Below are 15300 nucleotides of genomic sequence, written 5' to 3'. Positions count from 1 at the left end.
AATACACTGTGGGAACACCCATACAGTGCAGTAGCAAATGCACAGCATATTCAGTATTTCACTGTTTCTTCAGGCTTATTATGCAAAACCAGCTATTTTAAAAAGCTTACTCAATATATTTAATAATTTAGGATGTCTGTTCATAATCTATATGGCAAGAAAAATGTGTAAAAAAAACTATAACAGTAAAGCTAAGCTATTCGAAATTCAAGTATTAAAAATGAACGGTGTCACAAGTATTTCACAAAATGTAGTTTAAGAAACACAGATGCATCATCTCATCACTATGAATTGTACACCATGAGCCACAAGAAAGCGATTACTATGGAAGTTAGGATAAATGGGAACAGAGGAAAACAGTTTAGTTTGATAAGTCTTCTGAATTTTCTGAATTATATTTCTATCTAAATCAGTTCTATCTTTCAGAACGTAATGACCAAGAAAGAGGAAAAGGTATTTCCACACTCAAAAAAAACCCACCAAAAAACAAAAACCAAAAAACCAGATGTGGAACAGCCAAGAACAGAGCCAATTACTCACCTTCAGCAGCTTGAGACTTTTGAGCCTTGCTGCCATCAGCAGCTTCTCAGAAGCTTAAGAGCTTTTCAGCTGGCAGGACCTGTAACACTCATAAGCCATAACTCCCCAGTAGGCTTAGTACTTTGTATCGAAGTACAAGCCATGGTGGCAACCTGTCTCTCAGAACCACGAAACTTTTCAAGTACACAGAGATTGTCCATCCCCTAAAATGTGATATGTCAAGACAGTTGAGATGTTCATCTTGACTGCCAAGACATCACCGATCAGCAAAAAAACCCAAACAGAATTAAATCACCTAGCATCCAGGACATCAATAAACTTCTAATGGGAGCTCCATTGTCCTGGCATTATATACCCAGAAGCAAAGAGAAGGAAAGGACTCATGTTACTCATGCTGAGTGACACAAGAAGCACAGGCAACAGAAATATCTCAACTGTACAGAGGCAAATTAAACTCAGGGTGTTCAAGGTGATGTTTTGTTTTTTTTTCTCTTCTCCTCAGAGAAGATCTAAGAACACATGTTTAAGGCTGGAATACTTGCTATTCTCATCATAGTTCAAAGTGTACACCTCCTTAAGTTTTCAGACTATTTGAAAGGCCTACTGCAAAAGGAGGATCCAACACACGATACATCTAGCACAAAGTCTAATTGTTTCCTAGGCTGGAAGAGCAGAGAGACTCACCCTGTTCTCTCAGGATACAAAATGAATAGCAGCGAACTTGACCATCCTTATCTATATCAACTCCCCAGTAGGTACTATGGAAAGGACCTGCACAAATATAACATGTATGGAAGTAATAAGACACTATGTCTATAGTAAAAAAGAAGCTTATGGGTCGCACCAACAGGAGAGTTCTCTTACCATTTCAGTATGAAAGGAACACTAGGAAAATTATCACAATTTTTCAGTAGAAATGCTTTCCAGCAGTGTATCAGCCTTGATCAGATTATACCAGTGGTGTGACCCAGAACACAGCAATGGTATGTGAAGACCATTCTTAAAGGCAGAGCCATCAGTTCTTGTCATAATGAGGTTATTCTAACTGTTAGATCAGGGTTGCCTAACTTGTGGAGCCTGATTTGCAGCAGATAGGTGACTGTCATCCTGCACCTTAGAGCACTCCAGTCACCTCAAACTAGGACAGATTTAATTTCTCAGGCCATATACCCAGCACCCTGGCTGCAATCCAGTTATACCACATGGCTTCAGAAGTGTATCCAGAGACAATTTCACCTACTAATCACCAAAAAGTAAGTAGGCTAACACACTGTTTCCCACTATGGGATTGTCATATGCAAAGACAGGAGTTGGACTCAATCCTTGTGGGTCCCTTCCAACTCAGGACATTCTATGATTCTTTTGTCCTCAGACTCTGCTGAACACCTCGAGCAGGCCAAGGCATAAGGCCTCATACACATAGCGATTCTGATTTACCACATCATTCAAGTTCTTATACCATAATGTGACAGATCTTGAAGAGGTATCCCAGAAGGTGGACCTGCAAACCAATCCTGACTGCAGGAAGGGGATCACAGCAATGTATTCCATATGTTCCCATAGTCTACAAATGCAGCGAGTTTCCTTCCAAAGAAGTACTACAGCCCTTTTATTTTTTTAGAAGTATAAACCTCGTAGAAGTCTACACCACTTAGATCTGCACCTATTAGCCAGGAACACTGTTGCAAAACCACTGCAGCATTTAGTGAATACGAAAGTATGTTGCCAGTTATAATATGTCTTAAAAATGACAGAAGGCCAAACATCGCATTTGAAGACAGACTGAAGATATGCAAGATACACAAGCTACTTTTCACACTTTAGATCCCTGAAAATCAAGGACATGTATAAAGTCTTACAAACTTCTCATCATTTATGCAGATCTTGAAAATTAAGTATATGACCATGGAGCATTTTCCTGGGAGACTGTCCTGGTAAGTGACTCTCAAGTAATAAAGAGTGCTGGATAGGATTATTCTAACTTTAACTTTTCACTACACTGTCAGGTACATTTGAGCTAATCACTTCTACAGAAAAAGGCCTTCTAACAGCCAAGTTTCTCTCACTCTGAGATATGAGATAGGCCTAAAATAGGCCAAATGAACTGATATTGTTACTTACTCATAGCAATATGAGTAAGATCTGCCACATATTTTTTCTCTGAACTTTTCCCCAGAGGAAGAAGTAAGAACAATGCAGTATTGCAGTGGATAGGTTTTGCATTTATCAAAAAGAGCCCCTCTGCGTTCTGAAGCCTCAAGCTGCATTTACATCAAAAATAATTGCACTTTTCTCTTTTTCCTATTTCTAATAAGGAATTCAGGGGGAACATCTGCATGAAACTCAGAAAAATACAGTGCAAAACCCCCATAAATATAGGCAAACAAATATATTAATAGGATAAACAAAGACCAGCAGCTCATGAGAAGGCTCTTCCAGCAACGCACAGTCTGTGCCTCAGCTTCCTGAAATGTAGGAGATGCCTTTGTATATAACAGTGGTTAGAGTGTTTTTATTCCTTTACTTTGTTCAGTTGTCTTTGAATTCGTGTACATCTTTAGCATCCAGAACATCACAGAAAAAGGAGCACAAAAATAACAAATGCACACAAATTCTTAAGGCACCAACTAAGAGACAAAGCAGGTTAATACTATTCACAACACCAGGAAAATAAAGTGATTTTACCTCTGGAAAGGAGTTAATTATTCCACACAGCACTATACCATTCTACATAGACATGACAACTCTGGCTAGCAGAAGCGGGGTGGCTGGATCTCAGTTTCTTTATCTAGCTATACACATACAAATTATCGTGTTTGCCTTTTTTTTTTTTTAAACAGCTTTTGTTCTTGCCAGTTTCAGATCCCATGGTAGTTCATCTTTAATTTAAAACAACAGTATGGCTTTTATGCAGTCTGAATTTGAAGAGTTTTAATGTTCAGGAAGAGTACAGTGTCTTGGTATTAAATACGATCTGACTGTTGAGCCTTACGTAAACTAACAGGAGCTCTGGGATTTGGCCTGACAGTGAATCTACAAGGCGCTAAGCAAAAAAAACCCAAACAGTATTAACCATGGAAACTGTAATAATAACATGTACTGGAAAAGCAACATAGCCTGGTAATTTTAAGGAAAGATAACATCAGAGAAAGAGCTACAGAAAGACCCAAGGGAAAACACAGCTTCATTCTAGATCAATCTCATTCAATCTACAGTGTTTTACAATAACTCTTTCCGCTAATTCACTTCTGGGAGCACAGTAAAGTAAAAACTGTCTAGCTGGATCAAAACAAAGGTTTCTCTAGTCAAATATATGACTAAAATTGTGGCAACAACAGATGCCCACAGAAAAGTATAACATAAAGACTCCCACAGGGGGTTTCCCAGACTTCAGCGTCTTAGAGCTCAGAAACTTTCAGACAAGCAGCAGTGTCTGTCTGACACTCCATGGATATTTATACCATCAACTTTGTAATAAATTTTCAGATCATTTAAATCCTATGGTGGAGTGTTCAAACTGTCATCATGTAATAGGAAGAACGAGCCCTTTCTATCCTTTTTGAACTTCCTATTATGATAGGCTTGATGCTCTGGTTTGCACACTGAAAAGGAGAGTTAAATAAATAAGTAAATAAATCTCTATTATTTTTCTGTTCCATATATATAACAGCATCAGCAACAAATATCACTATTTTAACTCATCTCTTTGGTAATATCATATATCTACCTCTCACTTTTAACAAAACACAATCTGAGGCAGAAACAGTAAGTAAACCATGATAGTTTCATAATTCTATATCCTGTTAATTACAGGTTTTAAACTTGACACTTGAAGTAAAACTCTACTTCTTTCAGTACTTAGAGGTCTGGATAACTACAAAATAAACCAAAACCGCTGCCATTACTAAAATGTTTCATATGTGTGACATTGCAGCGTGTCAACCAATAAAGCACAATATTAAAAGTCTGAGCCTCTTGCAGCAACAGCTGCGTTTAAAAGGCATACTTATTTATGGCACTGAAAGAAAAGAAACTTGAGGTACGTGATGAAAAAGAGGACTTAAATCATGAGACTAAAGATACCACTGATATTAAAGAAAAAACAAATCAGTGAAGTGTACTAACACATGTATCTGGAGAATTTAATTCATCTATATATTAACTGGCTTCCATGTATATGCAGAAAATCCTTCAACTGTTACTATGGAACAGGAAAAAAATATCACAAGAGACCAAATGATTAGAAATTCCAGCAATACACTGTTTCTTCAGTGTTAGGAAGGCTGTCTTCTATACTGGAGACTTCCTCTAACACAGGTAACTAGCTCTGAACTCAGTAAACCTGTACAGCTGCCTTCACACACAAACATCCTGAAATGAAGTGAAACTTCTCCTCCTGAACACACAGTTAGGCTTATCTGCTTGCTTAGCCACAGCTACTCCCAAGTCTTCGCTTAGAAGTCAGTGGTGTTTATCTCAAAGCTCTACCAAGTGGTCTCTTAAAAGCATAAGGGATCTTTTCTAGGCTTGCAGACCATAAACTGCACAGTAGAACAAGCAGCTTCCTTTTATTTGTGTACAGCCCCCTACTTCTAGAAAAGAGAAAAAAAAAAAAAGAAAAATGCCACACACACACAAAATCCAAATCCAAAAACAAACAAGTTTTTTTATCCTCCTGTTTTTGTACATAGCTACAGATAAGCCACTGACATAATGAACCCTTCCCATGAATCAAGTTACCTATTAATATACACGAACATACCTTTTCACCAGGAAGACCAGCAACACCATCCTGTCCTTTTGCACCCATTTCACCCTACAAAAGAAATTATTCTGTTAGAAGTTCTAAAATACTTCTGAAGTTGACAACTACTACTCAGGTCATACCTGATTCAACAGAAAAGCACCTCCTGCCCTGTTTTTGTCATGTTTAGTAATGTAACCACTGTGGAGGAGGATGCCTTACATGTAACACAAAATAAATGCATTTTAAAACACCTGTAATGTCAATTAAGACCCTCAATTGATAAATACTTGCACATGCAGATTTCCATAAAAAGCAGGTCTGCTGATTTTAAGGGATTTCAGGGCAACAGCAGAGAGAACTGGGTCCGTTTTACTGAGCTGGGTGAGCTCTACACTGAGAAAGCTCAACACAGAATAGAGGTTTCTTTGGTCCAAAAGTCCTGTGCCCACAGTATTTTAAAAGATGCTTTTAAAACTCAGTTCCTCTCTTCCTCCCTGCTGCTCCCTCTGGGAAACCAAACCCCAAACCTTAAGAAATCTATAAGAACATTTTAGTTTTAAGAGACAAATGGTCAACTGATCAAGAGAGATCTGGAAGATCCCTGCAGCTGCAAGTTGGATAATGAGCCTTAAAGATGATTGAAGAAAACATCAAACAAAGAAAATTTGCTTAATAGTGTCAAATATAAGGGTTACAAAGCTTAAAATAAAAATTGGGTGGATACTAGAGGAATATAATGAAAGGACTAAAACCATATTATATTCTTCATTTAAAAAGAAAACAAAACATTAGTTTCATCTACTTATACCAAGAAGAGAACATTCTCTAGCAAACAAAAAATGCTGCAGCCTTTTTTGGAATAATCAATTCTCTATGAAGAAAATGTCACTGGTTTTAAAAGAATTAAGTACATCAGTTTAGTCAATAAACACACTCTGCAGTAACAAATATCCATTTCACATTATCATCCCAAATGGGATACATACATAGTGCTGCAGTGACATTTTTTTTTCTTCAATAACGTACAGGACAGGAGATGCTTAGCAGTGTAGCAGAAAGACTTTGTCTAGGCCATAGAATGTCCATGTTGTGTTCCCTGTGCAGCCTGTGAGTGCTCCTGCACCCCCACTTGCCGGACCCCCAGCACCTGCCAGTGCACTGGTGGTCATAGGATCTGCAGTTGTTCCAAAGTTCGCAAGAGGAGCATTAGGGATGGCACAAGTGAACAGCACCCAGCAGCCTGGTCTCTTTCCTGAGAGCGAGGGGACAAGTGTCCTATCTGGGTGACTGTTCCTGCATTTTATGTAAGACTGTCCCCATATAAAGGGCATAACCATTTTTTTTTTTTTTAATTAAAATAACTTTAAACCTGATGGAGAGACTCAGGTTGTAATTTATGCAGTTATACTACAATAACATCAGCTAGGCATCCTATAACTCAGTATAAGAATACCAAACAATCACAAAACTTCCTACAAAATCCAAAAATCTGAAAGAGCTTCATAGACATACTGCAGTACCCTCACCTTTTCAGCATAAACACAATACCTCTGTTCTGAAATGGAGTTATTAACCTTTCTGAAGTGAAGAAAGGAGCAGTAAGATTGGCAAGAAGCAGTACATAACAACAGCATTTGCTATATCCCAGAACAGCCATTATAAAACATTTAATCCCTGGTAAAGGAAGGATTTACGAGACATGCTTTTCCTCAGCATTCCCTCTAGGCTGGCAGGCAGCAGCTGCTGTCTCAGCACATTGTACTCCAAGGTGCTTAACTCTCCTCTTGCTTTACCCAAGGAACCTGTGAATGGGATCCAGGGCCCTGGATGGCAGTCTCGGTTAAGTTCTGAGCATTCAATATTTTTCTCTCTAGCCTCAAGGAAACAAACAAACAAACAAACCCAAGATAAAAGAGCACCATTCCAAACCTAAGTTTAAACGGCTGCTCAGAAGTAACAATGTTCTACAAGAGCATATAAGCCACCTCCTATGGCCTTTTTATTCAAATACTGGAATGGTCTTGTTAGCTCCATCTCAAAAGTAGACCAAATCCCGTGCCTGCAAATAGCACAAACCCACTGGCACTATGAGAGATAACCACTGGCCCCTGGTTACCTTCTCTAATCACCCACAGAGTGACCCTCTTATCTATGCACGCTCTGTTCCCTTATGCCAGTTGCCAGTATTTTGATAGATCAAAACCACTTTGTTACATTCAGTGGTGTATTTTTATGTACTGTATAGTCTAAAATTATACAGCCTGCTACATGCCAGAAAGCCTTTAGCATTTATGACTTACTAGCCAGTTAACCAAAGTATGTTTACACTTGTTCCGCTCACTGCAGACTCCCCACCTTGAAGACAATTATCTTCTACTGTAAATTAGACAATTAAGTTATACCACTATCTTGTAATTGTGATTTTAAGAACCACAATCTGAAAGAGACTAGTTTTTCATGCTTTTATTCAATGAGTTTAAAAATCAGATACTGTATGTTGTACAACCTATGATAGTATTCACACAGGCAGCATGACAATAAAAAAATGAAAAAAACAATGGGCAAATGCATTTTTAAAAGAAGTTTTGCCTATTTGGTTTGCATAATGGCATTTTCCTTTGCTTCTGCAGAACTCAAAGTCCTTCACAAAAGTGAACAACCATCCTATTTCTTAAATAGTAGATGCCAAAAGTATAAAATGAGATGAAAAAAACAGGGCTCCTGATGATCGGGCCTACATCTACCCCATCTCTTTTATGCCTTAACAAGAGTAGTCTAACTCCCAACACACACTGCAGTTGAGCTTTTTAAGTTTATGAAAATAAATTACTAAGAATGAGAATAAAGAATTGCATTCACTTAAAACTACCAGAGCCAACAGAAATATATGCTGCCAGAAAAACAATTTCATAAGCTGGTGAACACTAGCAGTACAATGCTGGCATTTACAGGTTATGAGGTACACTCAGTGTAACACCATTCAAAGACAGTACCATGAGCTTTAAGTCTACTGGTAGGATTATTTACTAAGGGTACCAGTGAAAATACTTTTCAACTGAGCACAACATACTTATTGAATAAAATAGTTAAGCTATATCACATTTTTCAGAGGTGATCTCTTGCAAACAATAGGATGGCTACTATGTTTTTTGACAATATTTATTTTGGTAAACTCAAGAAAATCGGGTGGAAATTCAGCGGGTTGAAATGGAGGAAGAAAAAAAAAGGCCTATGTAAACTTTCTGTAAAGCAGAGCCAAACTAAATTCTTAAAAAGATATTACAGACAGCAAACATCCTTCTTTCCAATGATACCATCAACCTTCTATCTGAAGTGGAAACAATTTTGCACCTATGAGAGCACCTGCAGTATGACACTTGTGATCATTTTGTTACATTAATGATTCAGAGTGTTTCAAAAGCACTTGACCTTTACCTATTTGCACCATTCCGCCTTTATTTAATGCACCTGTCATAGAATTAGAAATGATATGCTAGTGGCAAACACAAAATACAGTAGATGGATTCCTGTACCACACATTATTATTGAAGAGTCATGTACAGCAAAGATAGCCTAAAACCATAGGTGGTGACTGAATGACAAAGTGATAACTATTTAAGTTAACAAATTACAGTCCTATCTCACATAGAACGAAAAAACATTCCTTTAAGAAAGTATTTTACTTAAACACATTACTTTGTCTCCTAAATTGCAAATTTATTTAAAATATATTTACATTGTGATACAGAGTGGGATTAACTTGACTCAGTAATATTTAATCTAGAAAATAAAGCCCTCAAGGAATTTTGAGAGGAGGAAAGTATTTCCAGCAGTGTTCTGTACTAATAAGACACAGATCATGATTTAAATACTAAGACGAAAGTAAATAAATGCACTTAATAAACAGAAAGAATGACATTAGTGTGGCCTAAAGCACACACTGCTAGAGTACTGCACTACAACATTGCTCTTGTCTACAATGGGGACACATTAGTTCAGCCAGAATGCATAACCTGCGTCAGTTGTCAAAATGCTCCTTAACCAAAATCAGTTTCAGTTTTGCAAAATTTGGTTAAGGAAATTAGCTTTCCCAGTTTTCATCTCTGCATAGTTATATGTGCCAATATAATCAAATGTCCAGGTAATAAAATGTGTACTATCAAGAAAGAAATACCAGCACAGTCTGAAGAGAATTGTTCCCAGCAGACAGAGTACTGGCAGCGTTTCCAAAAGTGATAAAGAGGAAGGTGAAAAGAGGTGATGTGGAGTACTCATCCTTCAAACTAGATCTGTATTATTAATGTCAGAGGCAGTCCATGTAAGAAATTATGTACACTAAAATTTAAAAATTAGATGTACAGACAGGTAAGCAGTTCTCATTATTATAAAACAGTGATAGAATTATCTAGACCTTGAAAAAAAAAACAAAAACCCTCATTAGGAACTGTTAGTTCATGAATACAAATAAATTCAAATTCAGAGAATTTGCCAAGGGTGAGACAAAAAATTCATCACAAAGACTGCATTGCTCCAAGGTTTCCCTGGCGTTGGGGGAGTAGCAGGGAGTATATAGCCCGAGAACTATCACCCCTGTTATCCTGGCAGTGCAGGGGCTCGGCCTCGCCATGGCCTGAGCTGGTATTGCTGGTTTAGCCCCTGTGCTGGGCCCAGTGACTGCTGCCTCCCTGCTCCAGCTTCTGCTCTGGGGGTGGCCCCAATGGGGAGGGATGACACCCTCCAACCCGCTGAGCACCTCAGAGTGCTGAGGACTCACTGCCACTCTCTATTCCCTCTTGAGCAGGACTTAAGCTGCCAACCATAGGACTGAGATGAATACTTGAACAGTGAATGTGGTAACATAGAAAAGAGGCACATATTTAAGGCTAGGGTTTTAAAGAGAGCAAATTAATCTGTATTACTAATGTTTTTCCTTATTAATTTCATAATTTGAACTATAAAATAGTTAAAACATTAAGTAGGACTATCAATAAATTCTTAGCTCCATAGGCATGGAGTGTTCCCTTCTGCCCATTATAAGATTTTAATCTACCGAGTACACTGGCAGTTCCCAACTTTGTCATAATTGACCGTCAGCCATATTTTGCCCAAAATTTTTCTTTTTCATGCATTCCAGCTTCTAGGTCCCTATCAATAACCACTGCAACAAAAATCAGACCAGAAATGAACCATTTTCAAGGCTGCATTAAACTATAGATATGCTGTCAGTGGAATCAGATAGACCTGGGTTATAAAAAGAATGACAGAAGGGAGGAAATTATGACTAGCAAGGAAAACAGGCAGAAAGAACAGACACCTCATTTGTTCTCCATTAGTTCTTTTTTCTTATCCTTCTATTACAAATATTTTCCTAGTACAACAATACATTGCATAAACCTATCACTACCAATCCTAAAATAGCCTTTTAAAGATTTTTTTCTTCCTTAAGTAGAACTTGAATTAACGAAGCTCACTTGAATAGCAATACATTTCTCCATGGTGTGCATCAATAGGCACTTTAATGTTTGAAAGCACTCTGCCTCTGGCTTTTTGCTCCCTGCCGTATTTGCAGCATTAACCAATGACCTATTAACATAGCTTGGAATGGTTTATTATTATATCAAAATATTTAATTCTCTTTGGATTTCAATTTAAAATCTTTCATGGGCACTACGTTTGCTTAAAAGAAATAAAAATTTAAAAGACATAACATACAATTGCTTTTTTTTTTAGCTTCTTTGATAGAGAAAATTAGTTTGTATATTCAGTATATATGTAATCATTCCAATTACTATGATCCATATTCTGTCTTCCTGAAGAATTTCTACATATTGAGAATAAAATGGAACCTTCACATTGAGATCAAAAGACATTTGGCAACTATGAGTATATTTATAAGAGTCTTGAGTAGCTACCCTGCTTCTGCGAAAATAAGAGAGGGTCTTATACAATTTTTGCTCCAAAAGATACTTACTTTTTTACAGGTATAGCTGCCTGCACACTAAGTAAATCGACTTTTTTTAATGAACTGTAACTAGGGCTCATTTTTGCAGTTGGGCTTGTATTTCAGACATCCTCAAAAATCCTTAAAAATCATGCTAGGTCTTATTTTCAAGGAAACAAGGCATACACCATGCTGAAGCCACAGAAATTGCTTCCAAAACAGAAAAGATGGAAAATTCCTCACTCAGCTCAGCAGAAGAGGAAACCCAGTTCTACAGAACAGAAACCAAAATGTGTGAAATCACAGGAGACTTCCACCTCACTCATGACAACCGGAAGCTTGTGAAATACACTGTGCTAAGAATTGAGCTACCATGAGAGTAACAGGGTATGTTATTCAGGGATAACCTGAATTGCATACCTGGCTGCTGCTGCCTCTCTGTTTTCATCCAACAGATAAAACCAAAACAAAACCCAAAAAAACCAAACAAAAACAAACACAAAAAAACCCCAAACCAACCAAAAAAACCCCCTATTGAACAGACTAAAAAGTGTGCTTCAAGGGCAATGATCAGTAAGTAGCAAACAAAGTCAGTCCTGGTGACTTTCCAAGTCTTAATTATTCAGACATTGAAGAATGGGAGGTTGTCCCTTGCTGCAGATCACTGCAAACGCTGATCTCCCAGCAAATAAAATCCTGCAGAGCAAACATCCCTGGATCCAAGTTTGCACAGCAAACAAAAGGGACAGGGACTACTGCCCTTGAGGCAGGGCTGTGTGATACCAAACAGAACAGTCTGGTCATTCAAGAAGGGAGACAGTCTTGAAACTGAGCAGCTTCTCCATCCTCAAAGCACCTTCTCAAAGCCAATAGAGATAACACTTCTATTGCCGAGTGAAGAACTGTCCTCATAATGTCCTCATGAAGCCATAACGGAAGGCCGGGCATGCAAATAGGAAGGTCATACACACAAATGGAATAATTTTAATCAGTGACACTCCTGTACATTCAGATGGATGGACAGCTTGCCAGAGACACATCAATAGTTGCACGAATGCTTGTCCCTGTAAAAATACAGCACTTTAATCATTTGATCCCACAATACATTTTGTTGGACTTTGGCTGAGACCAGCTGAGAGGTCCTACAATGAGCCAAGAGTACAGGACTGCCAAGAGTACTGCCAAGTGTACAGGAATGAAGTGGAAACAGGCTCAAAACTAAATTCAAATGCCTAAAAATGGCTTATCAGGTATCATGCTTTGTACTGGTGATCGCTTAGATATTTCTGAACAGGGAAAACAGTCTGATATTAGGGAACAACTATGTCAAACTGAAGAGAAGTGCAATTTTGGGGGGCTTGAATATAGCTTAACACTAATTTGTGTATGCAGAGACCTTCTCTGCTATTCCCATAGCAAAAAAACACACGTACATTCAGTCATACAATTAATTACAGTGGATGGGAAATTGGAACGGGACAGTGTAAAATAAGAGGGTAAGCAATGTTGTGCTGAACAAGAAATGATATCAATGAATCCAGAAATTTCCTAGGAAATAAGCTGAAATATTAACATTAACTTGTTTTCACTTGGATCCTGCCATGGCATGGACATTTAAATACAGTTAGCTGAATGCTAATAACAATATTATTTAGAAGTAAAAGAAAATTTAAAAAATGAGGAGCTGGGAACAAACAAACAAGGAAACATAGGCTGGAAATACATCAGAAAACTTACAGAAATCCCACTTTTTTTGTGACTAGCCAGCAACATAATCAAGAAGCCTATTTAATGTATAGCATATTACAAAACATTCAACCGCAGACTGTAACTCTCCTATACATAATCTGGCAATAAATCACATATCCCGCATTTCTGGAATGGTCTGGGGTCTTGCTGTCTCTCCACCTCTAATTATTGATGTAACAAGGCCATCATTGAGAGCAAGAATTACTGAAAATTGCATAAATGCAGAAGCTAAGAAAAAAATGGTACTAAGGCCTCAGAGAACGTGGCATTCAACTCCACCATGGCAGGCACTATTCAAGGCAGAATTTGTTTGCCCCCAAAGGTCAACAGTGAGCCCATCCTTTTAATCACAGCAGTAATGTGCCCTCCACCCACTCCCAACCAAAAATACCCACCCCAAAGCTACGATGTAGCAAGTAGTGGTCAATTATAAGGTAGGTTCAAATTAAGCAGATTTTTAGCTGTTTGCTGTACTACCTCTCACTTTAACTTGCTAAGTTTTAGAATTTTTTTAATTGACATTCACAAATGTAAATTTCCTATCATTAGACTAAAGCTGCTGAGTTGCAATAGTTTATTCAAGTTGCCCCCTCTATTAGCACAAGAAAAAACACATTCCAGAGGTGTTCTAATCCAGAATCTTCCAACCAAATGTAGGGAAAGAAGTGTGAAGGGAAAACATCTGATATGCTGACTTTTATTATTAGGAAACTCCCAAGCTAAATAACACAAGAATGTCATGGTAAGGTTTACAGAACAAAATACAGAATCAGCCCGAGGAAAGGAGCCCAGACTGGCCTGTCCAGGGGCTTCCCTATGGCAGGTGCCTCTCTCTCCGCAATCAAGAAAGTTTCAGGTAAGAGTAATGTCAAAGAATATACAGTGCTGAGGTCATACAAGTGAATTCATACCCTCCTACTGATGATTGCAAGGATGAATCCACCACACAGGATTCTGTCCATCAGCAGTGATGTACACACACGACATGAGAAAATCCTTGACACAGATGACATACATGACTTCTCTTTTTTTGGGTAAGAGGAACAGGCAATAGGACATGCTGAGAGGGCTGGGTAGGCATGTGTTGCCCAGGCTGCCAAACTGTGTTGCCTGGAGTTGATGAGGGGACCCCAAAGTCAGAGAGCTGTGGGCTCCCTGCCAGGAAGCCTTTACAGAACCAGAAACCAACTGATACAGGATTTAACCTGTGTACAGGGAGATGCCTTCAGGGAATAACAGAACCCAGAAACTTTCTTTTAAAGAAAGAGAAGCCTAAGGTAAAGATTTGAAAGAACAAATGCAACTGATATTTTACCTTTTCACCTTTAACTCCTTTCTGGCCTGGCAAACCAGCTACGCCTGGCAATCCTGCTTCTCCCTGATTTTAAAAGAAATCAAAAATAAACAAAGAAGCAGATCCAAAATACGCATTTGGTTTGGTTTCCTTGTCTTTGTCACAAAAGTCTAGCAAAGCAAATGACTCACACTATATGTAAGGCAACACCCAGGAGAAGGATTTTTTTTAGAAGTATTATGTAGGAAATAATTTATTCTCAAGTAAAAACATTTACACTAAATATAATGCCTAAATATAATTTTCATTTTTACCATAGATCTTTTTCTTGATATATGTTCAAACAACTATACCTTACAGACCTCTGCAACTCTAACTAAATCTAAAACATACTGTTTCTTAACTGGGAAACGCAATGTAAGTACATTACAATGCTACAAACCAGTAAGATATTTTTTGTAACTATTAAACAAAACAAAACAAAAAACCCCCCCAAACCAACCTTTTCTCTTTTTAAATACCTACCAGGATTAAACAGCATGATGCACTAAAAAGCAAGCAATAGGAAAACGTCATACTTTATTTGGAAAGCAGTGGCATCCCTCTCTAGATTCTTGCTGCATTCCTGGAAGCGCGTATATTTTGCTGGCATGAACAGTCACTGGTGATGAAGTTGTGGCAAGTAATCTCTCCTCACCTGGGCACTATAATAAAGAAGGTTTTCTGATTTTTTGTCCACTTAGGTTATTAGATAAATACTATCCGAACACTATTTTCAAGTTGCTTTCTGTTTTAATACTCATTTACACACCACATTACATGGAAGCTACAAATGCCAAACAGAAGAAAAAGCAGTAGTCTAGATATTGTAATCCTTCTGTACTAAAATCAATGCCACTTAAGACTGATCTGACTGCCCCACTTCTTTCCTCCAAAAGAGCACAGACAGAGGAACAAAGTCTCCCAAAATGAGAAGCAGTGAAGCAGAAAATGCCCATGGGGGAAAAACAAAAAAAGGGTACTTCTCAG

The 15300-nt window shown here is 38.0% G+C and overlaps 1 protein-coding gene across 8 annotated transcripts in view; it reads right to left on the bottom strand.

Annotated features, from left to right (window-relative positions):
- COL19A1 (collagen type XIX alpha 1 chain) overlaps positions 1 to 15300 on the bottom strand; it is a 192300-nt gene that overhangs the window by 141406 nt on the left and 35594 nt on the right. For all 8 annotated transcript variants that reach the window (XM_065056225.1, XM_065056229.1, XM_065056230.1 and 5 more), the window contains 3 exons: positions 14850 to 14975; positions 14293 to 14355; positions 5303 to 5356 (listed from right to left, as the gene is read on the bottom strand). In XM_065056225.1, coding sequence (XP_064912297.1) covers positions 5303 to 5356; positions 14293 to 14355; positions 14850 to 14975 — 243 coding nt within the window. The remainder of the gene's footprint in view (positions 1 to 5302; positions 5357 to 14292; positions 14356 to 14849; positions 14976 to 15300) is intronic.

This window comes from Columba livia, chromosome 3 (assembly GCF_036013475.1).
Source record: "Columba livia isolate bColLiv1 breed racing homer chromosome 3, bColLiv1.pat.W.v2, whole genome shotgun sequence".
In the NCBI taxonomy this organism is placed as follows: domain Eukaryota; kingdom Metazoa; phylum Chordata; class Aves; order Columbiformes; family Columbidae; genus Columba; species Columba livia.
Note: the sequence above shows the minus strand (reverse complement) of the source record. Positions and strands in the feature narration are given on the sequence as shown.